Genomic DNA, 26,105 nt, shown 5'->3' with positions numbered 1-26,105 from the left:
GGAAGGTCGTCGGCGCGCAAGAAAACGTAGACACGCCCTTTTACACAACATGCGATTGATGAATGCAAAACGTGCGAAGAGCGGGTGTGCGAAAACTCGAAAGAGCAAAAACATTTTTCTATATCCCATGTAAGAAAACGAGAGCAAAACTGCAGGCCTACTGCCGGCAGCGGTGAAAGAGGCGCGCTTAGTTTCCGTAGCCTTCGCTTCATAACCAAGTTGTCCGAGAGTTTTCGCGTCATCATACCAATGCCGCCAAATGGCGCCACGCGTTTGCAGCGCCAGCAAGTTTGTCGTCTGCTACTTACCCACGGATACCCCGGTGTAAGGAGCGTATATGCTGCACCATTGCTATAAAAATGACCATGTAGGTGGGCGGAGCTACAAGTTTCTACAACAGTGAAAAAAAAAGTGCTTACACCCATGCAGCCAGTGTAGGTAAAAAAAGATAGCCTGTAGACAACGAAGCCGCAGCACAAGGCAAAGCTACGCAGGATTTTGCAAGCTATGCAAGTACCTCCGCTGCATTCGTTTGCACGTAGGTATAACAGGCAAACTACGCCAACGCTGCTGTTCGGCGGCTTGAAGTGCAATACACCCCGAGACTACTGCTCAATCCTTACACCAAAACTCTAGCATATGCTAGGCCTGTACGCCGAGACATTCATTAAATTACCTGACATTCAAATATGTTACTCCCTATTTCCTCCAACCATGCACTGAAAGTTCGCAACATCTTGAAGCTTAAATGCAGTTTTAGCCGCACTTTGTGTACATACCTTAATATGGGTGAAGTGGGACAGTTCTGAATGCACCTGGTAGAATAGCAAATGCCATGAACTTCCTCTAACAGACTTGCGACATACTAAATGTCTTTATTGAAAGCCATCGATACAAAAAATAGTTATGCCACTAAAATGAGTCTTGTCGAATAGCAATGACGAATGAGCAAAAGAGGTGAATTAGCAATGAGGTATGATAACAGAACACAACTGAAAGCCCGAGACAGTACATGTGGCACCGGAAATTAAAACCCATGTGGGCCAGCAAAGCCTCGGGAAAAAAAAAGTATATACAGTCTTACATCACACATCAGTGCAAAAACATATGACAAACCCCAAGTTTGAGGTGCAGCTAGGTGATCTTCAAAATGGGCAACGATGTGGTATGCTCACAGTGCGTACGCCAATGATGAAGAGTTTTAGTTAATTTTTACAGTAATTAAGTTAAAACAGTATCTTGCTTGTTACTCCACATGCACACATGTACAAAAGACGGGAGGAGAAAAGTAAGTGGGAAAAAAAAGGGGGAGGCAGCCACTTTGTCTGCATCAAACAGGGGAGAAAGATTATAACACCCGTTTTGGGGCCCCATCAGAGCTTTTTATCTGTTTTAGAATAATGCAAAACTGGGACCCTGCAATAAAAAAAAGGAAAAAAAAGAAAGAAAACTGAAGAGTTAACCAAAAATAAAAGTAAATGGCAACTATGAACACAAGTGGCATTGCCACAAGGCCAGAAGTCTGGAAAAGAAATAAAACGAACAGGACGGGGGAAAGAAAATGAAGTGTATGCGTAAGAGTGATGCTTCTCAATCCTCATCGTCATCATCATCATCTTCAGCATCCTCAACCTCATCTTCATCGTCATCATCTTCGTCATCATCCTCTTCCTTCTTTTTGGCCTTCTCCTTTGGTGGAGATGCAGCCTTGGGCTTCTTTCCCTTGTAGGCCTTCAGTTCCTATAAAGCAAGTGACAGAACATGCTCAAGATCATTTCAATGTACAACAGTGCATACTGATATGCAACACTGACAATGTATGAGGCAGCTACAGAATCATTTGAGACTTGCCTTCTCGTAACGCGCCTTGTCCTTGGCAGCCAGGCCCTCGTACTTTGACTTGACGTCGTCGCCAACCTCATTCCATCGCCGACCCAGCTCTTTCGCCACCTCACCGACAGAGGCATCTGGGCTCTCCTGGCGCACGTTGGGTCTCTCGTCATTGCAGAACCAGAAGAAAGCAGACCTGCAATAATACACCAAAATTTAGTTCCTCTTGTTCCAGCCAGGAAAGGACAAAAGCCAGCAGTAAGCACCAACTTTGCCTTGTCCAGTAGAGTCGCTCAATACACAGCATTCTACCGAGACATCAATATTCCAAGAATTTAAACTGCACTACCTGCGTCTAATCAAGAGTCTGAGCTCTGTCTGGTCAACTGAAGGCATGCTGAACAGAGTTGTTTACCACTGAAAATTTACAATCTGGTGGGTATTCTTACAAGGGGCGCTTGGGTGCATTGGGGTCCTTTGCGCGCTTGCGCTTCTTGGACTTGTCGCCCTTGGGCGGCTTGTAGTCGGCCATCTCGGTGTCGAAGCGCTTCTTGTCCTTGTCGGCCATCTGATGGAAGCGTTTCTTTTCGCTATCGCTCATGGTCTTCCAGCGCTCGGCGCATTTCTTCGAGAACTCGGCGAACACCACGTTCTCGTTCGGGTGCTTCTTCTTGTGCTCCTCCCGGCAGGTCTGCACGAAGAAGGCGTACGCAGACATCCGGCCGCGAGGCTTGTCTCCTTTGCCCATATTGATAACTTAAGTCAGCCGAATGTCACGAGAATCTGCGTCAGAATGAGAGACAACGGGGAGACAAAAAGTGAAGTCGAGGTCCAAACAGTTGTGAGCGCGTATATACAGGTTTACTCAGCAGGGTATTGTAGCACCGTCGTGACCCAAACACTTCCGAAATAGGCGCCAAGAAACTGCCGGGTCATTATCGAAAAATATGACGCCAACGAGCGAGCGCCACTGAAACCGCAACTGCTACTATAAAGTGAGGAGGAAAAAAAAAAGAAAAAAAAAAAGGCGCGCAACGCATCCGCCGGCAAATCGTCTGCTTCGAATTGCTACGGCCACCCTCTCTCGTGACTCGGGGCAAATCGCCTAAACTACTAAGCAGAACAAAAAACGCCCAGCGCTAAAAATTCTTCGAACTCCCCAAAATCAAGGAAACTAAAAATATGCGCGCCAAATGTAATTTATCGCAGATGCGACGTACAAGACTTCTCGGAAAAGTGCCGGCGAACGCCACGCAACTAGCCGTGAAAAACGTTCCATTTCAAATGCGAGAAGTATATACAAAAGCACAAATTTATATAGCCTCTAAACACAGTGCAAAAAAATGCAGCGCGCTAATTGCTCATAAGCGGGCGACACAACCGGCTAGCAGACTACAGATCAACATGCTCTCAAAACGCCACGCAACTAGAGTTCAAGAACCTGTCTAGGAAAAAAAAAACAAGAGCGACGCGAGAAGACTTCAAACGTAATGGATTCGAATTCCGAACCGTTAAAGCTGCCTGTGCACGTTATAACAGGACAGACGCCAGCACGACGCGTTTCTACCTGGGGCCCGCAAGCCAGGCGCGTAATGGAAGCCAACGCGGGAGTCGCAAGCACTGTAAATAGCTATGAGCGAGGAAGAAATCCCCGTCTTCATCAATGAAAGCCCCGTCGAAATATGCCCTTGAACGTTATCATGGCTTCCTCAGCTAACACTTGCAAGCCCGCGTTCATCGCGGCAAACTTACTAGCAAACTCAAAAGTGAGCTCGGGCACAGCCGGCTTTTCCTATGGAGCGGGCGTCCCATAGAGAATATAGGAAGCTTTAGGTTCCCTATGAGCGGCCGCTCTACGTGCATAGCAAAAGCATGGGAGCGCCTTGCAACAAAGGCTGGAAAAACGGCCCACTTCAGTCATTTTTCTGGCTATAAAGAACGCTTAAATTCGCACCGGAAAACAATGCGAAATAAAGTTTGAACCCTCTGTTCCACAGTAGAAGGCTCAGAATAGCATAAGATAAAGCGACTACAGCAGTAGAATTTTTCGAACACAAGCGATCGCAGCCCGCATGCCACCATAGAAACACTATGGCGTCCATAGGCTTCCTTTGTGAGGCCTCGTCTACCCAAGGGTTCCTACGGCCCCATAGAGTTACATGTAATGCTCAGTTTACGAACTCACGAATAACTTGGTCTTGTAGAAAAATGTCACGATGAAAAAAAATCTCATTCATCTACAGTGTTTTAGAACACACTTACTGCGCACAAGATGGAGGCTCCAAGGTATTTCGTTGGGAAGATTTGCAATAAACAAGTCGACACTCACCGCAGCGATGGCTTCCTCAGTACCGAGCGACCCACGGAGCAGAAACGCTACGCCGTTGAATTCTCGCCACAGGAAAGCATAGGAAAAGTTGTGATTGGTGGGATTTGGATTGAGCGCAAAACCTCATCCTATAGAAGCGCGAGTTTTTATCACGTGGGCATTGCTCTTGGCCAATTGTGTGCGAGCAAGGAGCGAGCGCGGGAATCGCGCGTGTGCGACGTTGGCGCGAATAGCGACAGTGGTGGCAGCGGCCGGCAGCTAGCAGACGACGTCGCCTCGTAGAGAAAATGTGCATCGCCAAGAGGTGTATGTAGTGTATCCTTGATCTACAGGAACACACAGTGGCAAAAGTAGGTGTTTACAATACTCTACATAACCCGAAGCTGAAAAACAGTGATTTAAGGAAACAAAAATATGGCTTCAGGCCTGTGCGGTTTATATGCGAAACATTTAGGCCAACAATTATTTTGAGACGTTTCGAGAATGAATTTAGCGCGTTGCTGCAGCTAAAAAAGACGACTGACGATGAATTGTACACCAAACGAAGAACGAAAGTAAAACGACAAAGCAGCCGCAACATGTTGCTCTGCCTTTTTTGGTGCATGAGCTTGGCAGCGTGATGGTGATGGCACCGATCCACGAGAATTTCGTGACGTCAACGCAGCGCCGCCGTTTCATCCAATCGGTGTCTAGAACGGTTTTCGCCGTGTTCGCGCTCGTGGTTTTCTGCTACTCTGTGTGCGTTTGTTTTGCGTATTTTCGCGATTTGCTCTCGCTCTCCTGTGCGCTCTCTTGCGCCGAAGCTTTCACTGTGCTATCTTCCTCCCCCACTCCCTTGCCACCATCGCCGAAGCTCTTTGGCGTTGCGCTCGGAGGCACATACGCCGGTTCTGTGCGCTGTCAGCTACACAGAGTGTAAACAAACTGTAGCAGTCGCTACATTGGCTTCACAAAGTGAACCGCATCCTTGCGTCGGCTCGGCTACCATCCCGATTCATCTCTTACGTTGTTGTGACAAGACCGACAGATCTGCGGTCCCGGCATCAAGGTAAATATCGCGGCGTTCTACACCGCGACCCGTCGGTGCAGCCGTGCGCCGATCAGCCTGCAGGAGCACATGCCAGCGGTAACTCTGAGCTTAGTGTCACACATTCCTTCCCCCCTCTTTTTTGGCTTCTGGATTGGATTGGCGCGGCTCGCTACGTGCTTGCGCACGCTTTTTTGAGCGAAGATTGGTGTGCGCTTGGTTTCTGCACTAGGCTGTTATGCGATCGCTTTTTCGAGCGCACATTGATGTGAGCCTGGTTTCTGCACTAGGCTTTTGCACGATCGCCTGCTTTTTGCACTGGGCTTTCAAAAGGCGAAGTGAGCGTTACTGCGGAAGTGCTGCGCCACATAGGCACGTGGCTCATGAAGGAGACGACCGGCGACTTGCTTAATCTGTCGGACCATGTCATCGCCGACTGGAGGAACTACGCTCGTGAGGTCGTGCGGGACGAGCTGCTGGCGCGACCCCCACTCGGTGGCCCCGGGAGGATTGTGCAAATTGATGAATGCCTCCTTCGCGGCAAGCGAAAATACAATCGAGGCCGCCTGAAGACGGGCGACAACGTTCCGCCGAGCCGCCAAAATTACGGCGGCATTGCAGATCGTGGACCATGGGTATTCGGCATGATCTGCGTGACCACCGGGGAGCTCGACGAGACGCGGCGACGCTAGGCCCCATGATTGCAGCCAATGTTGAACCGGGAACCACCATCCACAGTGATGAATCGGCCGCATACAACTGCATCCCGAACTTAGTGGGGGCTAACGGAGCAAGACTGAATTTGCAATGGGAGGCTGTTAACCACAGCATGAACTATGTAGACCCAATCACGGGCGCTCACACCCAAAAAATCGAAAGCTACTGGCAGAAGGTGAAGCGCCACCTCGTCTCCGCCGGCTACAGGGCTTCTCGAGTCGCACCTGATATGGCTATGGTGGGCATCGATTAACGGGCACATGCGCTGCAAGGACTCGTTTCTGCGTTTATTAGAAGCGATCGCACGGCGCTACCTAGTGTGACAAAGTAATGGAAAATAAAGCGCACTTTTCTGTTCCTTTGCTTTTGTATGAATGTTTCCCGGCATTGCTGCGCGCTTCCATACACAGTACGCCCGCGGTGCAGCACTTCCGCAGTAAGCGACGCTCACTTCGCCTTTCGAAAGCCCAGTGCAAAAAGCAGGCGATCGTGAAAAGCCTAGTGCAGAAACCAGGCTCACATCAATCTGCGCTCGAAAAAGCGATCGCATAACAGCCTAGTGCAGAAACCAGGCGCACACCAATCTGCGCTCGGAAAAGCGCGCGCAAGCACGTAGCGAGCCGCGCCAATCCAATCCAGAAGCCAAAGAGGAGGGGGGAGGTAATGTGTGACACTAAGTTCAGAACTACCCATGCCAGCCACAGCGTCGTGTCTGCTGAGATTTGGCGCCAATTAGCATCCGTGAGCTCGAGCAGCCCTCATTGCCTTTCCCTACAGCAGTCGCGATCGACTCTCGGCTGCCGCCGTGTCTTACCGCTTTTCGTTGCAGCCGGTTAGGCCTACGTTTTGAGCGACGTCGCCCTCCCGCGAGCGCGTCGTAGTATGCCCGCCGTTGGCATGCGTGGCCGCGCCGGCGGAAAGTCGAAGTCGCTCTTGCTTCGCCCTGCCTCGGTGTCAAAACTCTCGACCGCCCTACCACTGTTGCGCAAACAGCAGGTCTCCACTTCAAAGACCCCTCTGACAGACACTTCCCTGGTAGGCACCCATCATCGCGACCACCCCGGTTGCTGTGGCGACCTATTTTTCATGCCGGGTCTCGTGGCTTGCATGACATGTGGCCTCCCTGCTTTGGACAGCTGATCATGCAGCTGACGATTCGGGCATCCAACTAAGTTCTGCGAACGTGCGCCTGTAGGTTTCTAGCCTGCAGCAATTCCCAACAAAATGTGATAGAATTCATCGGCGCAGCTTCACCATCCGGTTTAATGTACGATTAAATTTCGTGCGGAGCTGCGCTTTTGCATCTGCGGATTAATTTTTTGCCTAGCAGCTGTATATGGATCGCGGCGGTCTGGGTGGTTGCCTGCCACGCGCCGAAATTTTTATTTTGCTTCCCCCTTACGAAAACCCCATTAGTCAGTGTTGTTACAGCGTAGAACACGCGCCCGTTATTGCGTTGATTCGAGAGTGCACTTTCAGGTTATTGTGATCGTCCCCGACCTGTTAGTTTCGCCCGTAATCCGGTGATGCAAGCTCATCGGGAGTGCCGTGCTGCGGTTTTCTATCGTCTGACGAGGATGCACGCACTTGGCGTGTGCCTCCTATGCGCCGCGGTTAGCCTGACGTGCTGCGACCTCTTATGTTTTAGAGAGGCCTGATGAACGGATTTAGTACAGAAGAAGAAACGCAGAGCGGGCACAACCAGATCTGCTGTCTCTTGGACGACTCGGAGCGGTGCACGCGGCCAGCCGGAAATGCCAGCTACAGCAAACGCATCCAGAAGACCGTAGCTCAGCGCAAGCTGAAGCTCAACATTGATCCCAGTGTAAGTGACGCAGCAAAAATTGAAAGCAGCGTGTTGTCCAGTGTTCGCCCGGATAATGCGTCCACGTAACCATTTTGTAGAGAGGCCATGGGCCGCTGAAGAGCGTCCATGCTTTAGTTGTGTAGCGCGCTGTCGACACGTTTCCACGTCTCGCCGCATAAAAATGCGTGTTTTCATTTTCTTTTTGTGCAGGCACGGCACATCTATATCTGCGACTACCACAAAGGTGTCATCCAAAGCGTGCGCACCAAGAGGAAGCGTAAGGACAGCGAAGACGACAATGGTTCCAATGAGCAAGAGATGGACATTCCTGAGGCAAGTTTACGTTCGAGAGGATTCGGGCTACATTGGGACGGAGATAAAGATTAGCTTGTAGAAATTAGCCTTGTCACAGTATGTTGTATCTGTACCCCTTGGATCAGTGTGCAGACATCTTTAGCATGAAATGATCCACTTTGCTGACTAATATTTGGTGCATGCTAGTTGGTTCAATATTTAAATTTAATAGTGGTAAATAATATAAGGACAACACAGATGCCAACTTCCATATGATATAATGCCAGAAACCTACAGTGAAGTAAACTTTTGATGCATGCATGTTTACACAGAAACAAACAGCAACCATGTAACGTAGACAGCTCTATCTAAATATTTACATTAATTGCAATAGAAGGATATAGAGGAAATGCTGACATTGTGCTCTCTTTTACTTAATGGCTTGGGAAAAGCTGTGACCAGTTTGCCCTATATTTAATGGAGGCATTCTACGTATAGAAAAAGGGAATGCAAAGTGTCAGCTTAACCTCAATATTCCTCTATTGCAATGAACAGAAGTATCTAGACATGACTGCTGCTTTTCTTTAGTGGGTATGTGTGCGAAACCTTACATGCTCCCAAAGTTTACTTTTGTGTAGATTTCTGGCATTAAAATCAGCTTGAAATTGGTCCTGTCCTATCCTTCTTGTCCGTGCCTTTTATGTATTACAATATCTTTGACTGCTGGATGGCTTTGTTCAAGGGCATGTTTCATTGTGACTTGAGCTAGTAGTAGTTTACGGCAGTTTGTGTGTGCAGGCTTAATACTTGTCTGCTACTTGTAGGGGATGCTGTCTCATCTTAGGCAAGCGAGATTAGAGGCTTACGCCTTCTCACTTGTCTTCACTGTACCCTTGGTCTACCAGTATCACGACTGCAGTAATGTCCATACAAGCCTAGTATATTTACCATGTGCTGCGATGTTAAGGTGTGTCTTGTTACATACAGCTGCACTTCATTTAAGACTCTTCGCTGCTTTCTTGAGTAGTCAGGCTGCTTGCTCGTCAATTACCAGCCTTATTTTAAACATTTAAATAATCATGGTTGTTTTGCTAACTTTTCTGCCTTCTTAATGATTACAGGTGGACCTGTTCCAGCTTCAGGTGAATACGTTGCGAAGGTACAAGCGGCATTACAAAGTCCCAATGCGGCCTGGACTCAACAAGGCAGAACTGGCTGATGTGAGTGATCCTTGCATAAAAAAATGTTGGCAATTTGGCATTGCTGTAGCAATTAAAAGTGCATTGACGTGTCCACAATGCCCTGAATATTTTCTTTGATTTGAAATTGTCTGGCCATTTTCGAATAATTTCTTCCATAGAAGTAGGAACATGTACAAGTTCCATTCAAGTTGTAACACTTCACATTTGACAGCCCACACCCAATGTACAACATAATTAAATACAGTTTGTGGTGGATCTTGCTGCTTTTAATCAATTGTGTTGGCAACTGTAATGGCTGCTGTTGCTGAATGTTGAAGAGCAGATTTAATTTCAGCATTGGAGGTCATGCCTTGAAGCTTTCTTGATGTGTGCAACCCATTTCATTCATGCAATTCATCTTAATAGCAAACAGCAGTGTGATTTTACAATGTGGCTGGCTAACCTTATTGCTCTGGTACCCATCTTTATCAGCAGTGTGTGTGCATTGTCAGTGGTGGTATTTTATGGAGAAAAGGTAGTTACTTCTTCACTGGTGCAGTCTTGTTGTCATTAGTGATGGAGCATAAACTGACAGCTTCCTTTTCATTCCTGAAGTCAAGCAGTTGTACGCATAGCCTGTTTATGCAATCTCAGACTAAGCCACTTTATGTGATGGCTGCCCTCTAATTCCCAAGTCCTTCCTGAAGAAAAAATGCCCATAATTTTTAAAACCTTATTTTGCACAGTATGCTAGTCATATAACTTCATGTAATTTATCCTTGCTTTTGTGGTTTCTTAGAATGTTAATAGTGAAATGCATTCCCGAGGGAGTTGTGCTAAATGGAACACAAGGCTTTGGCTTCAGGCGGTATTCAGTTCCTAATTAATTGAAACCCAACCATACCTATTTAGCTTTGAACTGTAAAAATCGAACCAGGCATTTATGCCCAAGGCCACATTTCAGCTTTTGCATTAGGAGCAGCTTTTCTTTCCGATGATCTACTGTTTGGTATTTGCTCTATACTCGGGGAGTTTTATTTCATGCTTGCATAGAGGATGTATTATTGGAGAAAACTTTGTCCACAATGATGGCGATGCAAGTCTATCATCCTCACAGCCAGAATGTAGAGCCAGGAGCTGCCAGTCTAGCTTTCTCTTATATCTCAGCACGGTGTAAAAAGTGAGTTGAGATAGAAACAGTCCCAGTGCCTACTCAAAACTATAAGGTTGCTGTTGGAAGCAATGCTGAATATGTAAAACAATAACAGAAACCAGCTCAAGAACAGGGGGGAAAAAGCGACAGTAAGGGAAACTGAGGGGCTAGATGTTTTTGGAGTTTGTACTTTAATAAATACCTTCACTTGCTCATGTTGTCTGCTTGTTTCCATCCCATGTCTGTTCCATTTGCTCTTTCACTTAACCTTCACGACACATTACCAACTAGTCCAGCCCAGGTGCAGTTTAGTTTGCCAGATCACTGTTGCAGGTGTTCCATCTGATAGGTGCACATGGGCACTTGAACACAAGTTGCAAGCTGCATAGTTTGAGTGTCCCTAGTTTTCGTAAATTTTTTGTCTCCAGTGGAACATGGATATAACAAATTATTAGACATAAAGTAGATATAAGATGTTGTCCTCCAGTACTACAGTCGGCATGTAATAAATATATAAGATATGATAAAGTTGAACTGTACTACTGCACTAGTCTTTTAGGCGGCATCATAATGCTTGTCCCTGTTTTCCATGCAGACTTTGGCACGGCACTTCAGGACCATTCCGATTGCAGAGAAAGAAGCCATCACATTTTTCATCTACATGGTCAAGAACAACAAGAATAAGCTGGACCAGAAGAATGGTGCTGACCCGTGCTGAACTAGATCAATGCTGTTGGCAGAGTGATGTGCATTTTGTGAAGCCGGTGCCCATATTCGTCTCGTGGACTGAGGAATGCAGTTAGCTCTATCATCCCGCAATCACCACATTCATCACTTCCGCTTGTATATATACCATCTAGCTGCTTCCTCTTGTACATAATATACATACTATAAACACATATAAAATCACGTGAATTCTGGTGAAAAAAAAAGGAATGTGTACATAATAAAACCATGATTGTTTATTTGTGGATGCAACTACATTTGTTTCTATTGCTTCGACTCTGCTTTGAAAGATGCCATCGGTCATGTTGCTTCTGGGCACCGAATCGTTCATTTATGTGGAGCAGTTTCCTTAACCCCAGTAATAGCACAGCGACAGAACCAGTGTCGACATTTTGCAAGAATTTTATTTTCACCTTTTATACGCCACTGAAATTTGCACTGTGGCTGATAATAGAGTAGAAATGAAGAAAAAAAATCATTACAATATACTATAACAGTAGGTGCATGTAGGATGTTGCAAGCCTTTAGGAATACAATTTTTATATGAAGGCAAGTTGGCATTGCAACAATGTGATGAACACTGGTTATGCTCACCTCGTGGTTTCTTGCTTGGTCATGCTGTTCAGTTGAAGGTGCACATGGCGCATAAAGGCAGCCCTTGAAGCTACCTTGGCACTTGTACAACTCTCTCCATAGGGTACGTGTAGCGGCCAGTGTGCTGCAACTGTTAGCATTCTTTTCAGGGTCAACACACCGAGTACTTTGTCTTTGCCAAAACAAACAAGAATGGCAACAGACATACTGCAGTTTCATTTCTTGAGATTGCTTGAATAGTGCTGGCTGATACAGAGTTATATATATACTTTAACCAGGATGACTATTTGTGCTTGGTAGTGTAAAGCGTATTCGTGATTTGCTTTTTCCGAGTTGCATGTAATGTTCTTCGATGACTTGTTGCTGGCTGATCCAGAGCTATACACTTTAGTCAGGATGACTATTTGTGCTTCGGAGCATAAAGCTTATTCACAATTTGCTTTTTCCAAGTCACATGTAATATTCTTCAATCACTTGTTGCAGCTTTTTGGGGTTGTTGGGGTTCAATTCTCACATTCGCGAGTCCTTTTGCAGGGTTGTAGTTTCATGTGACCTGGACTAGAGATTTCATTTAGATGTGCAGTCTGGTTATTTTAACGGACACCACGTTGCGAACACATACGTGACCACAGCAGCGCTGCGATGAACAGGCTGTAGGTCTGACTTGTGAAAATTGCTATCACCTGCACTTTTGTTTGGTGGCTTGTGCAGATAATTGAAGTTTTGCATCTTGCTTTTTGAGACTTGAAACTTGGCCGCCTCGTAAATTGTAATGTACGGACGATTTTTTCATGCTAACAAACCTCATTTCAATACAGGCTGCTCGGATAAGGTATTTTACTAGCTTTGAGAAGGGAATTTACATGTTGGCCGATTCATCTGGTCAGCAATTTGAGCCAAGTAATGACACCATAAAAACACTCTGCCTGTAAGAAATGCACACACATACGTATAGACTACAGGAATGAAATTAACTACAGTATAAAACTTACAAGTGGGAACAAAAGAAAGTTCATAATTGAGTTATCGGATCAGATAAATGGACAATTATCCTAAAGAAGAAACCTGTTGCGTGGTGTCTCCTTAATTGAAAAAAAAAAACATGCAATAATGTCTGAAACGTATCACTTCCTCCTCTTTCATCTTAGCAGATTGCATTAAAAAAGAAGGGGATTTTACGTGCCAAAACCACGATCTGATTATGAGGCATGCCGTAGTGGGGGACCCCAGAAATTTGGACCATCTGGGGTTCTTTAACGTGCACCTAAATCTAAGTACATGGGTGTTTTCATGTTTTGCCCCCATCGAAATACGGCCGCCGTGGCCGGGATTTGATCCCGTGACCTCGTGCTTAGGAGCCCAACACCATAGTCAGTTTGCAGAATGCATGCAGCCACTGAAAAACTCCTGTGTGCAATTAACATTTATTACTGATGCTGATCATTATCTTTGTATTATAATAGGATGCTTATGGCCAAGAAAATGTTTAAAAGAAAGAAAAGACCTTCAAATACACCCGGGACATATTTCCAGTTTCAGTTCAACAAATGAGTCGCCAGGTCGCATTTAATGTCATGACTACTTAGTGTACCGTAGCTATAGAATACAATGTAATTTTGTTTAGAGGTGATTACAGGAGACCTATTAGTGAGATTAGATTGAGTATGACACAACGAAAGAGATCCTCTCACATAAATAGCAGTAAAAGTAGTTAGCAGAGTACCTTTTCATATGTGAATTTGTCTTTGTTGTTTGCAAAAATCACCAGTGCAGTAGCTTTCCAATTTTCTTGCAAGAAGACCTAGTCAGCATCAGAATGCAGAAAGCAGCAGGTTCATATCGCACTACACGCTTGTTAGCAAAATCGGTTATATTAATCTGGCCTCCTGCAGACTACCTCCGGTAGTCTCTCGCACATGTCAGTCACTTACTTTTAGGGCACACTATTATATTAACTATCTACTATAACTGATGCACTTGAGAGCAGATGATGAAAGGCGTTGCAGCTGTTGTAAAAATTGTGCAGTCTTTCAACACACAGTAACAACCAGCACATTTGGCATAGCACTAAGACATTTCACAGAATGAATATAATGCCACATTTATTCCATGGCTTCCTATCTAGTTGTTGCTGCCTCCTGAAGGAGGTGGCGGCGGCGGTGGTGGCGGTGCTAGGGTCGGCATGCCATGGCCAAGAATGCCTGGAAGCTTTGGCTTGGCTTCCAACTTGAAGCTGAACTGCAGGAAAAACTGCTTGCTGTCTCGATTCCAGAGAGTCCAGAACTTGCCCTCAGACTTGTCCACCTCTCTACTTGGCACCTATAATGTCATTGCAAAATTCTTTCAGCCGAGAAAAAAAAAACCTGGCGGGCCGGTGCACGATAAACTAAACAGGAATGAAGTCATAACCTTACACTTACTGCAAACACACACTTACCCTAGCTCAGCTGTCTTACACCACTGTTACCCAGGGCTTATACCCAAATGATGTGTGTAAGGTGTGCGAACGCAGAGTAACGCTTTGACACACGCTCTGGAAATGTGCCGGCAACAATGGTACTGCAACCGCCGCTGTTCGCGATGCGTACATTACGGCAGGCGTTACCAGTATACAGGTAGCCTAGAGCTCGCTGCTTCCTGATGCCGCCCCGGCTGCGGGGGCTGCTCAGGACCTTCTCCGTCAGAGTCGCCACCGCTGAGAGGCGACCCTCAAAAGCTCAGAGCTGGAAGACCAGTTCAGACTTGTCTGGCAAGCCGAAGATGCCGCCCGAGCCGGCACCTGAGGCCACCACAACTAAAACTGCCGGACCATTCTTTTCATTAAAGTTTGTTTTCTTATTCTGGCAAGCCATGAGACTCTCTGCATTCATGTGTCAGATGCGCAGCTACCCACTCTACTCAGTTTCAAACATGGAAAAGAACTAAACTAGATTGGAAAATTACATATGTGGAATAACAAGTTCACCAGCCTGCCGTACATTTATGCTCAGTAGGTCGGAAAGGATGCAAGAACTATAAACACCACCACCTTCAGAATCCTTCGCCATCATCCCTTGATATCACTGATTTTAGTAGAATCTGCTCAGTACTAGCTAATTTTCGACATACAAATTATGGTGCATTCAAGAGGAAGCAGATTCAGCATGGAAGCTATTGGCACTTTGTCCTGCACAATATCGACCTACCGTAAGTACAAGAAAATACCATGTAATATGTCACATCAGGATCTCAGTTTAGGCACAAAATGTTCAAATGACCTTTTTCCACCAATGACATGCAAATAGTTCTGCAGGACTACTCTATACCCCTCTAAAACTTGCCGTTTTTCTTTAGCATCACCTTAATATATTTATACTTAATATGAAAATATCCATTCAAATGGAACATAGGTAAATGATGAAAGTTCACCAAGACACAGATTATGAATGGCTTTATACATTTGTTTTAGCTCACTTGCACGGTCATAAGTAGTAGTTTCCTTAATGATTTCGGGGCACCGTGCAGCACAATGAGGAATCTAAATTTAATTACATGAAGTGCAATGTTCCAACTGTTCCACTGCCATTTGAACACAGAGCAACACTACCTAAAAATGTGCTAGTGCTGAACTCAACTTCAAAGGAATATGGCAGACAGTGAATTGACACCAAAACTGAGCAATACAGAAAAGGAGAGAGCATAATAACAGTAACACCTATCAGACATGGTATACTCTAATGCCACACAGTCAAAATAACTAATGCTGACTCTCCCTTCTCAAAATCCACGTTTAATGGAAGCAAAATTTTAGAAATAGCTTAAGTAGCTCCACACACTTTCTTAATGTTCCAAAATACTGTGGGTATCAGTTTGTGCGCAGTTACATAGTTACTGAGTAAACAAAACTTTTATTTAGGAAATATTTTTTGTTAACTTTACAGGGTTCATTGACAATTGTCTAAAGCTGGGTATTTATCTTCCAAAAAAAGTAAACACCTTCTCTATTTCCCAGTTGCATTCAATGTGTCTTCTGTTTAATGGTCAGTGGGTTTCGTCTTAGGATGTGTTCATTAGTACTTAGCTAAATAAATATGTGCCAACTTGGCCAGAAATTTATGTTGCTAAATCAACTTCAGTCAGTGCATATATTCACCTTAAAAGCAATGGTTTCATAAGGTTCAGCTGCAAAGAGAAGGTACTGCCACTTCTTGTCTGGCGGTTCCACCTTCTGTTCATAGGCCGACATGAACCGATGTCGAGGCACCACATTGTCATTGACCTCGGGGTAGTCCACTTGAAACAGCAAGGACTGCTGGCCAGTTTCACCATCCCTTTGCTGCATAGGATCATTGGTTGAATGAAAAGGGCAAGAACTTTTAGAGCGGCGGGTCTCAAACCTGTGGTTGTACGATGTCCAACCTTTTGTGTTTTTTGCCACAGAAACTAAAAGCATACCATGTTCCAATCTGCTAAATTAACATATGTATGCAGTGTACAATCAGTACAAAAATTTGACATTACATGCTAGAACCAAGGGCTCCGAGTTCTAGGTTCTCTTGACTACTGTCAGAGTACAAAGTAACAGGTAACATGAACTCTGTTCCTGGCTTTCCGTTTTATCTGTATCAAAGTGAAAAAGAAAAAAAAAAACTTTTCACACAGAGATCATTGCAAATGACTTGCCAGATGTTGCACATGCTTTTCTGATGGGTAAACATACCGATGCTTGTTGACAACTCTGCTACAATGCATGCATGACTGAGAAATCTTACTGATATGAATAGTGCATCATAACTGACCCTGTATACTTTCAAATGATCTTTGACTCTAACCTCTTCCTCCGCTTCACAAAGCTGAACACAGTGCCGGCCTTACAACAGTAAGCTTAAGAATGGCTGTGCAGTGTCAAAAAAGCACAGTGATCATTTCCATGAAGAGGCAGCGCTATCATCTTGAGTGGAAGTACTGTAAAATACTGCGGAAGTGCCCAGTTTCGCATAAGCACCCAGTAAACATTTCCAAAACTTCAGAATCCTGAAAATTTTGTGTTAAGCGCCCACCCCCTCCAAAGCGCCAGCATCAGCCGAAATATTCACCCCGCTGCAGTCACTACGAGACTGCTAAGGGCGATGACAAGGATATTTGCTTCCTTGCGGTAGAAAGGAAAAGATTGATGGGAGTGAAGATAATGCAGAGTGACAATTAACAGTCCTTGAAAGAAAACCCAGTGGTCACAGGGCTTTTGTGCGACACATCTTGATAAAGCATGCGGTGCAGCCACTGTTCCCGCACTTCTCATGCAATCTGCTAGCCACACGATGCACTCCTACACCATTGCCAGGAAGATTGAAGTCGTCAAGTGGCACAGCGCATCGGGAAAGAATGTGAGTTGCATCTCTCAGCATTTCAAGACAGAAATATAATCCGTGAGTGGGACTCCACAAGTATGATGCCCTAAAGCACCTTAACTACGGCAAGCAGAAGACGCGGCAAGCAGAAGACGAAGCACGAACGCATGGATGGCGGGCCTGCCTTCCATGAAGATTTGGACGACGCCCTCTTTGATTACCTTCAAACGAAACGAGATGCTGGCCGCACTGTCAGTAACTGGCTCCTAACAGAGGAAATACTGAGAATGGCTGGAAACCTGAACCTTGGCAACTTCAAGGCCTCAAGCATGCCCCATCCACAAAACGAAGGCTGTTGTCGACACAGCAGAAGCTGCCGGAACCAACAAAGTATACATAACAGGAGGCTGTACAGGAATCCTGCAGTTTGTGGACGTCTACTGAAATAAGCCATTCAAGGACTCCCTCCACATATCATGGGCTGAGTTCATGAGCAAAGCAGAGAAAACTCCTAAAAGGAACCTCCGGAAGCCTTTACACCAAGACGTGCTCAAGTTTGTGTTGGCGGCTTGAGCTGCTGTGCCTGAAGAGATGGTTGCTCCATCCTTCAAGGGGTGTGGGATAAATGCCGTGTTGGACAGCAGCGAAGATGGGTGCTCGCATAACCGACTTGCAGGCACCGGAAAACCCATGGCCTGTTCAAGTCGCGCAAGTGTCAACAACGAGTGCATTGACCTCCTATTCTGCACCGACTCGGAAGAGTCGTTCGCTGGGTACAGTGACGATGAGTAGGCGCTAGTGTACCCCAGCCCTGCCTCAAAGAAATCAATGTAGAAAGTTAGGCTAGTTTGGTGTTGACATATTTGCTGTGACATATTTACTAGTGCTAGCAAGACTAATGGAACAAAAATTTTCTGAATGCTGGCACCAATCTGCTATCTGCACCTCTGCCACCGAGTCCTCACCATTTCGTAAGCTTGTGGATGCAACAACTCGGAATTGGTCTTCAGAGCTCGAACTCGTGAGGCAGCAAGATGGACTGAATTCCTGTGGGCTCACTGCCTTCCATCGTTGTCCACATGGAAATGAGCCTGCTGCGGGAATCCGGTCCTTAGGTCTGCCAAGGTGACGTACCTTGGTGGTTGCACTGTGCCTAGCAAGGTTCATGATGTGCTACAACATGGCCCAAAATTTTGTAATGAACCAAATGAAATGCCTGTCTCTTTCTTAGGTCTTGTTAGAAAAATAGCCAGCCGTTCTAACCCTGAGGCACAAAGTAGATGTGTTTCAGAAGGTGCTGACTGCCTTCCCTCCGGGGGTCACACTAATAATACTAGTAGGGCAATTAAGCAGTCTGTAAAATTTTTAAAGGATAATAACATGTCTTTGTTGGAGTCTGATAAAGAGGGGGGTTTCGTTGCCTTGTTGCAGACATGTTTTCTTGAAAAGGCATGTGCTACCTAGTGCTCTGTCCTGTCCCAATTTTTTCTCTGTTAGTCTTGCTAGTGCCAGTAACCATGTCACTGCCTCATAGATTTTCGTTGGCTGCTATCTTGGTTTTTACTGCTTCTACTAGAGAAATGCCTATATCTAGATTAACCCAATCTTCAGTGAAAGTGGTGTGGGCAATTCCGCGGCATTTTACAGTACTTTCCTGCCTTGAGGTGGAGTGTTGAGTGGAGGAACATCTAGAATTTGGGAATAATTGTTCACACCCTTCCCTCAGCAATGGCCACAGTGACAGCACAACTTTTATATACCTTGACAATACATTCTCTTCGCATCATACACAACTAAAGACTATGTTCAGCAAATGTGCGCAGTGGAAGCACAGGGTCCCATACATATCAATAAAGAAGCTTCTTACCATTCGCTTGTTAACACACAAATGTTAGAGATCACACTCCCTGACCTCGTTTATGCAAGTGTAGAGCTGCTGCTGGTACTTTTCTAGTTTTATTGACAGAAAGGAAAAACCTGACCAACAACGGCAGTGTTTAACGAAGTCTTATTCAGCTCACTAAGTGGCCTGTTATCAGTACCTGCCTGGAAAGCCCATTCCCGTACCTTTGCGATTGTTTTATTGAAAGCAAACAAGCAAAGAGGCTAAATCAGCCAAATCCTGCTTGCAGTCGCCAAAATATGGTGCTTAACTGTTTCATGTGGCCGTGGCATGCCATGAGATTGTGACTGCAACACATACTTGTGTTATCTTACCTTGGTAACCCTGTAGCCTGGTCGTCCAATCTTCACAAATTTCTTGATGTCGACACGAGGCTTTGCTGGTGCGGGCTGGATAGGAGAGTCTTTGGCTTCCTTGGCTGCTCGGCGCGCAAGATTAGCCTGGTGCTTTTTGCCTTGCGTGTGGGCCAAGTAACTGCCTTCGTTATTGTGCAGTGTCAAGCATAGTTTGCACTCGTAAGAGCCTGCAACGAGAAAACATTAAGAATCATCAGCTTCTAATGTTCAGAGCAAGAGATGAACACCGTCAATTTGTGCAACATTGACTAAAACATCACCGATTTCCGTGTCACGGGGAGTAAGAGAACTGCATTTACCCAGGTGATTTTTCATGAAGTACGGGTCCTTTTGAAGATCGATTGTTTCGAGGGCAAGCTGTCGCAACCGTTCCCTCCGGTCTCTGTTGGACTCCGACCATGACGCGACGCCTCCGGAGCCGGTCTTGCCGCCGGGCCGATGTTGGAAATCCATTTCGTTCTACCCTTTGCTTTAACCTAGAACATGATGATAAATTTGATAGTTTAGACGAGCCAAGTCTTCTTGGGACCCCTGGAGAATCGTTCTTCGTTTGTTTTCAATGCTTAATATGAACGGTTAAAACAACGTTGTAATCGCAGACACGTAAAACAAAAGATATCGACTAGAGATCAAAGCAACCCGCTTAATATTATCACATCTTTCTGCAAATGATTTACATGTAACAAACAACACCTCACCGAGTAAACTAAGAACACGAACGCTTCAGTCGTTCACACACACAAACACCGCACACAGCCACACACGCAGGCACAAGCCAATGCCTCCTTGCACAAGCTTTGGGACGCAATGAGAGGCATAGCGGCATAGAATCACAGAATAAAGAACCAACTTATGAGAAGTTGAACGGCTAGATGGCTGTAATATAGAGTAACATAGTGATTACCACTGGTGGTTACGGCCAGCACACGCAGAACACCACCTATGTACGCATGGTACAACATACAACCTTTATTCTATGATACAACCACAGCAATGATGATGATGATACATGCGGTCTTCCCTTTGTATCGGGTGATCAACGAGAGTTCGGATCTGAAACTCATTAGAAGAATCCGATTGAATATAACAGTATATAAAAATACAAAACTAACAAGCAAAGAAAAAAAGACACAATCACTTAGAGGGGGGGGGGGGGGGGGTGCACAGACACGAGACGTTCATATGAGGGATTGCTAGTCGTTTGCGCGCAGGCGCGAGAGCGCAAATTTGGGGGCTTTTCCGATTGAATATAACAGTATATAAAAAGACAAAACTAACAAGCAAAGAAAAAAAGACAATCACTTAGAGGGTGGGGGGGTATGAAAAAAAATGGGGGGAAGGTGAAAAGAACGGGGGTGGGGGGGGGGGCACAGACACGAGACGTTTATTTGAGGGATTGCTAGTCGCTTGTGCGCAGGCGCGAGAGCGCAAATTTGGGGGCTTTTGCTTTTTGAATTAGGCGTTTGTCCCTAAGCACCTTCCTCCATGTCCCTAGGCGTGCCGGCATCGCTCGGCCGCTGGCGGTTTATTGTATGCGCTGGCTGCCGGCGCATTTATTATATAAGGCGCAGTAAAGTAGGTGAAGCAGGCTAAGCCAGTCGTGGCGGATCGTAGCTTTCTCGCTCCTTACGGCGATGTACCTTGTAAATAACATCACAGTGGCTGAAAGGCCGCCGGTGATCCAGTACCGGCGCCGCAGGCGCGAGAAAGTCTCCGACGTACCTTCAGACGCAAAGTTCTGACTGGTGTTGCAGAAATCGCGGGGCGCGGTAGCGCTGAACTTAGCGTTATAAGTTGGCAAAGTTCTGACTGGTGTTGCAGAAGTCGCGGGGTGCGATGGTGCTGAATTTAGCATCACTAGTTGGTAGCTGGACGTAATTACATTTATTCAAACGTTTTTTTTTTACTAATTGTAACAACGTGTCATTATTTCGCATTATTGGCGGCGAGGGCAAAAGTACTCGGAAGAACAGGAAAAAATTATGATTGAAAAAGTGAAAAGGAACTCAGCTGTAATGAAACACAAGGCACTATGGAACTACGAGGTGGTTAGGGGCGTATGGAAAGGGGTTATGCCTCACATTCGGAAATTCAGTACTGTGCATGAAATCGGAAGTTCAGGCATGCATGGAAACGAGACAGAGAAGTGTAGGCAGGTTGGCCTTATAGGAGCACACGGGAACACCCCTAATGAGGGACTGCAGGGGGACATGGGATGGACGTCATTCGAAGGTAGAGAGGCAATAAGCAAGCTAAAATATGAACAGAGACTCCCAGCACTGGAGGAAAAAAGGTGGACAGGAAAAGTGTACAAATATCTATACATGAAAAGTTTGAACACGAAGTGGACACTCAGAACGAGGGATCTGAGGAATAGATACCTACAGCTGAGGGAGGGGGTCCAACGTGGTTCTAGTGTGGGAAAGGAGGTGAAGGAGACGGAAAAAAAAATGTGGGAAGAAAGAATGCTCGGAAAGCCAGCGCTATGGCCGCGAGATCGACCTATAGGTGGCAGCACCGTCGCCCTGTTAGTGTGGATGCGTCGCCCGTGCGGTGTGTGGAAGTGTAGGGAGCTACTGTTTTCATTTCGCGATTCTGTGCTCCGTGCTCGCAGAAAACGCTTCATTTACCATCGTGAGATTTTGTTCGGTTCCGCAATGCAACACATATTGCACAGAGCCAGGGATAAGTTTTCACTATTATCCCGTTGACGCGGCACGTCGCCGAGAATGGCTCGTCAGGCTTCGGAACGGCAAGGCGCCTTCCAAGTATGCGATGGTGTGCAGTAAGCACTTCGACGATGTTGCGTTCAAGCGTTCGCTGACGAAAAAGGATGGCGAGTAGTCCAATATGATATCACGTTTGGGAATCCTAATCGGCAATCTGGGCATTAATGTTTGCTGCATGCGTAGTTGCTGTGTGGTTGCTGTGCGTGTGATGATCGTTGCAGTCCGTGAAAGTTCGTGTCAGCGTGGCCTGGGATGCCAGTAATGAGTTGCCTGTGCTTTTATATACTTCCGCAAGTAAATTAACCGTGTGTCCACGCATGCAATTTATTTTATAAACTTCATGCGCCGCCTGCGCAGTGAATTCAAGGTTCGCGCTCAGCTGCGAGTCCGTTTAAACGACCGTCACCGAGCGTGATTAGTTGTCACGTTTTCTGTTGTCCTTCCTCAGCCACGGGAACTGTTCTCTGTGTTCAGAAGTGTAAATACGAGCACCGAAACACGGCAAGTGTGTACGCATGATCTCGTACAGATTAAACAGTGTCGTTTCGCGAGCCAACAGCTGATGGTCCATTAAGCGATGAACGAACATGCGCGAGCGAATTTATTGCTACTGCTCATATTGATATATTTTTTTCTTTCTTTTATAGGGGGGCGGGAAAAAATTGAAGCCCGATGCACTGCATTCAAGCACCACTGCAAATTCAAGTGCCTGCATGCGAAAGTAATTAAAGGGATCTAATGATTATGATACAACATAAATTATACGTTGCATGCTTTATTTGAGCTTCGTGTAACGGTTGCAACTGGTTATAAAGCGACTCGAAAACATTTTACAATGGTAGTAACACTCTGAAACTAACTCGCGATTTCGTAGGTCTGGCTAAAAACAAAAATTGATAAAGCAACATAAGTTCTCTAAATTTATCGCATAACGTAAACACTTCGCAAATCAGCGAGTCAGCTTAGTGTGATGTAATGTAAACAAATCGCGATACGCGCCGCGACCAACTACATCCGAACAACTTGAGGCAATACTTTACCCTGCAGGGCATGTGCAGTTCAATTCTGCTATTTTTGTCTCGTCGGTCAAATTCAGGTCGACTCGGTGTGGGTCTTTACTAAGCGCGGACGACTGCAGCACGAATGCGATAACGTGCACAGGACCGTCAGAGCAACAGGTGGAAGCGACGGCACTACACTCAATGATGTGGCCCGCCGCAACGACTTGGTCGCCTTCGACGAGACACCTGACACCGTCCCTAACATGGTTGAGAATTGTGCTTAGAGGCAAGGGTGCTGTAAAACGGAAAAAGAACGCATGTTAACCTCACAACACGTTGAAAGGAGACGAGCGCACATGGTGTGGTCGCGTTAAGCAAATGCTTTTCGCATCAGTACACTAAAAACGTACAGCGATTTACTTTACGAATTTCCGTTTCAAAAATGAAAGAATAACAGGTTGAGAGGTTACTAACCACCGAACAAACCGTCCTCGTCAACATCCATCGTGATTTCGCGAACTACGATCGCTGCGCACTGCGGCTGGAGCGGCGACGGGCCACCGGCATCCACACTTAGGAGCTTCGTCACCTCGCCGCCAGGAGCCGACTCTGTTCGATCTCGAGGCCATTTAGAGAGTTCTTACTTGATAACTCGCGGGGCAGCTCACTATTATTCGAAGCTAGGACGGGGGTTTTGAGAACGAAAACATACAGGGCTAAATTTGAAGACGTGGACCTTTGGTGCACAGCTTGCGGAGCCGAAATGGAGACCACTGAGCATATAGTGCTGAGATGCACAGACCTTCGCCCAACTCTGGCAGAGGGAACAGTGGCAGATATGGAAGGGGCATTGGGATTTCCCGGGGAACGAGGGCAAATAGACGAGAAAAGAGTGGCAGTAACGAAGGGGAGGCTAGAGGATTGGTGGAGGAAGTCAAGGGAGAGATAATACCTTAAATCGGGGAGATAATAGTTCCTCTACTTTTTTAGACAGTTATTTTGGGCGGAGGAGGGGAGTAAAAACTAGGTTAAGGAAAAGAGGATATAAAGAAAGGAAAAAAAATAAAATAGGAGGGGGGAGCAAAAGGCAAGGTGGCGCCAGCCGCCGCCCGTTACAAAGGGTATAGCCGCCATCCACCCATCCATCCATCCAAAGAAATACGAAAGAAGTTTGAAGAAACGGTCACTGCTGCACGCAATGTCTCAGTTGTGTGTCATTCTATGTCGTTCTGTACATTTACTGTATATGAATTAACTGGAGTCATTCAACTGTGCTGACGCTGTTTGCCGTGCGTTTTGCATCAGTGCTTCGCGACATCGGCTGTATTTCGTATTTTCGCTGACGGCTTACTGGCGGGATTTGCGTTTGCCGGCTTCGTTCTCGATGCTTCTCTGTACGTCATGCGTTCGGATAGCACTTTCTCCGGCACTTCGTCTTGCGTCAACAATGTCTGAATATTTTTAGGTGTTACCCGCGACAATTCTTGATGGTTGGGCCCTTCTGCCCCGCCGGTTTTCATCATCTTGTATGGTTAACGTAGCGTCAGCCGAAGGGATCCATTGAACCATCAACGTCCTACAGATGTCCAGCCAAGAGAAGGGAAGCGCAATCGAGGACGGCCGAAGACTAGGTGGCGCGATGAAATTAGGAAATTCGCGGGCGCTGGTTGGAATCGGTTGGTGCAGGACAGGGGTAATTGGCGATCGCAGGGAGAATCCTTCGTCCTGCAGTGGACATAAAATGGGCTGATGATGATGATGACAATTCCAAATGCAATCGGCTGCAGATGTAAAAGTTGCACTGGTGCTTTGTTCTAAATAAGCTCCCAAGCAAAGTTGGCCGAGGGCCGACCATGAAGAGCTTGGACCGTAGAGGGCCGACCTCTCTTGCCGACCCCATCGGCGCTGGCTCGATCGTCAACGGATGCTGGCCCGGATGCGTAGGGCTGCGTAATGCCGAACACGAAAGTTCTGGCTGGCCAAAGACGTCGGCTTCAGATGCCGCCGCCTAGTCGGCGCCCAAAGAGATGACGCCTGCCGGCGCCGACTTCTTGTGCGCCTGGAGCGCGGGAGGGGAGGGGGGGGGGTGCACTTGGGCAGCGAACAAAGCACTTGACAAAGAGATGTTCCTTGCTAGCGTAACTAAAACTGACTTGCCAGAAGTTATATCATCTAATGAACCTCAAAAATCTTTTCGCAGTTTTTAACCACACTTTCATCGCATTTTAACTCCCACTCTCATAAAATAAAATGCAGAAAAAAGGTATCATCGTTACAAAATCTATGGCTTACAGATAGCCTTCTGAAAGCAATGCGGTCTCGTGAAATTTTGTATAAAAAAACAAAGAAGCAACCTTTCAATACTAAACTACTTGCACCGTTACAAAAAATTTTCCAACTCGCTTTCTGCACAGCTTAGAAGTGCGAAGAGGAATTATACCGAACAAGAAATTATAGAAGGTGGTAATAACACTTGGAAAAAGTGGGAAATAGTTATCTTTCGAGTACGCTAGTCAGGAGCGAACGTAGTACCAAGGCCAAATTCCGCAGTGAAGAGGAAAACTAAAAGTGACATGTAACGCGGTGACCGCGCGAAGGCCTGTGTATAACGAGCCACAAGAAAACGCACAAATTATTTAAACCGTAACTCTCAGAACGTCATTTCGAGAATCATTCACAATGACATAGCACATTAATCCGTTAATACTGCAAATGCCTTTTGTGATGCTTTCTTCAATAACACTTCTGATTGCGCTTCATGCTGTAACATGTCCTTTAAACACTTTCATTCATTCATTTTTTCCTTTTTCCAATAACACCTGATGAAGTAATTTAAGTAATTAGAACACTTAAAGCCACTAGTGCTGGTCTAGATAATATTAACGCTTACCACATTAAAATGATCGCGCAACATATCGCTAACGCCCTCTCAGCTATCATTAACCTGATATTTAACACCGGTGTTTTTCCACGTGAACTCAAACGCGGTCGAGTCATTCCCGTTTTCAAAAAAAGGTGATCGCACGCTTACACGGTATGGTATGGTATGGTATGATGAACTTTATTAATGTCCTGAAGATCAACCCTTAGGTTGACGCAGGCGGCTCCCACGTCGGGACAGTAAGGTTTAA

At 46.0% G+C, this 26,105-nt stretch overlaps 3 protein-coding genes across 9 annotated transcripts; 1 reads left to right on the top strand and 2 right to left on the bottom strand.

The window, feature by feature from the left end:
• Positions 1 to 855: 855 nt before the first annotated feature.
• Dsp1 (Dorsal switch protein 1) lies at positions 856 to 4,308 on the bottom strand. 2 transcript variants are annotated; one of them, XM_070535275.1, is made up of 4 exons: positions 4,160 to 4,308; positions 2,280 to 2,613; positions 1,852 to 2,026; positions 856 to 1,740 (listed from the first exon to the last, which is right to left on the bottom strand). In XM_070535275.1, exons 2-4 carry the CDS (start codon positions 2,576 to 2,578, stop codon positions 1,591 to 1,593), a joined length of 624 nt encoding a protein of 207 aa, XP_070391376.1. In that variant the 5' UTR covers positions 2,579 to 2,613; positions 4,160 to 4,308; the 3' UTR covers positions 856 to 1,590. The 2 variants fall into 2 exon arrangements, with proteins under 2 accessions (XP_070391376.1, XP_070391375.1); XM_070535274.1 differs by having other exon boundaries at positions 4,093 to 4,230.
• Positions 4,309 to 4,854: 546 nt separating this feature from the next.
• Positions 4,855 to 11,316, top strand: Sap30 (SIN3-associated polypeptide 30). Of its 5 annotated transcripts, none has more exons than XM_070535271.1 (5): positions 4,855 to 5,207; positions 7,552 to 7,728; positions 7,921 to 8,043; positions 9,126 to 9,224; positions 10,934 to 11,316. In XM_070535271.1, exons 2-5 carry the CDS (start codon positions 7,561 to 7,563, stop codon positions 11,054 to 11,056), a joined length of 513 nt encoding a protein of 170 aa, XP_070391372.1. In that variant the 5' UTR covers positions 4,855 to 5,207; positions 7,552 to 7,560; the 3' UTR covers positions 11,057 to 11,316. The 5 variants fall into 5 exon arrangements, with proteins under 5 accessions (XP_070391372.1, XP_070391371.1, XP_070391370.1 ...); XM_070535270.1 differs by lacking the exon at positions 4,855 to 5,207 and adding an exon at positions 6,567 to 6,644; XM_070535269.1 differs by lacking the exon at positions 4,855 to 5,207 and adding an exon at positions 6,701 to 6,938.
• Positions 11,317 to 13,743: 2,427 nt separating this feature from the next.
• On the bottom strand, positions 13,744 to 20,283 carry Sf3a2 (splicing factor 3a subunit 2). 2 transcript variants are annotated; one of them, XM_070535268.1, is made up of 5 exons: positions 20,149 to 20,283; positions 19,544 to 19,720; positions 19,203 to 19,411; positions 15,791 to 15,973; positions 13,744 to 13,977 (listed from the first exon to the last, which is right to left on the bottom strand). In XM_070535268.1, exons 2-5 carry the CDS (start codon positions 19,695 to 19,697, stop codon positions 13,780 to 13,782), a joined length of 744 nt encoding a protein of 247 aa, XP_070391369.1. In that variant the 5' UTR covers positions 19,698 to 19,720; positions 20,149 to 20,283; the 3' UTR covers positions 13,744 to 13,779. The 2 variants fall into 2 exon arrangements, with proteins under 2 accessions (XP_070391369.1, XP_070391368.1); XM_070535267.1 differs by lacking the exon at positions 20,149 to 20,283 and adding an exon at positions 19,943 to 20,088.
• Positions 20,284 to 26,105: the final 5,822 nt, after the last annotated feature.

This window comes from Dermacentor albipictus, chromosome 3, assembly GCF_038994185.2.
Source record: "Dermacentor albipictus isolate Rhodes 1998 colony chromosome 3, USDA_Dalb.pri_finalv2, whole genome shotgun sequence".
NCBI classification, from domain to species: Eukaryota; Metazoa; Arthropoda; class Arachnida; order Ixodida; family Ixodidae; genus Dermacentor; species Dermacentor albipictus.
The sequence above is the reverse complement of the archived record's forward strand: the minus strand, read 5'-3'. Positions and strand labels throughout refer to the sequence as shown.

Excerpts from the sequence above, each read along its gene's own strand:
- Dsp1 (XM_070535275.1), bottom strand. The coding sequence starts at position 2,578 with ATGGGCAAAGGAGACAAGCCTCGCGGCCGGATGTCTGCGTACGCCTTC. Across the intron at positions 2,027-2,279 it reads AATGCACCCAAGCGCCCCTT|GTCTGCTTTCTTCTGGTTCT; the intron begins GTAAGAATACCC and ends GTATTATTGCAG. Across the intron at positions 1,741-1,851 it reads ACAAGGCGCGTTACGAGAAG|GAACTGAAGGCCTACAAGGG; the intron begins GCAAGTCTCAAA and ends CTTGCTTTATAG.
- Sap30 (XM_070535269.1), top strand. The coding sequence starts at position 6,786 with ATGCCCGCCGTTGGCATGCGTGGCCGCGCCGGCGGAAAGTCGAAGTCG. Across the intron at positions 6,939-7,551 it reads CTCTGACAGACACTTCCCTG|AGAGGCCTGATGAACGGATT; the intron begins GTAGGCACCCAT and ends CTTATGTTTTAG. Across the intron at positions 9,225-10,933 it reads ACAAGGCAGAACTGGCTGAT|ACTTTGGCACGGCACTTCAG; the intron begins GTGAGTGATCCT and ends TTTTCCATGCAG.
- Sf3a2 (XM_070535268.1), bottom strand. The coding sequence starts at position 19,697 with ATGGATTTCCAACATCGGCCCGGCGGCAAGACCGGCTCCGGAGGCGTC. Across the intron at positions 19,412-19,543 it reads CTTCATGAAAAATCACCTGG|GCTCTTACGAGTGCAAACTA; the intron begins GTAAATGCAGTT and ends TTCTCGTTGCAG. Across the intron at positions 13,978-15,790 it reads ATGAAACCATTGCTTTTAAG|GTGCCAAGTAGAGAGGTGGA; the intron begins GTGAATATATGC and ends ATGACATTATAG.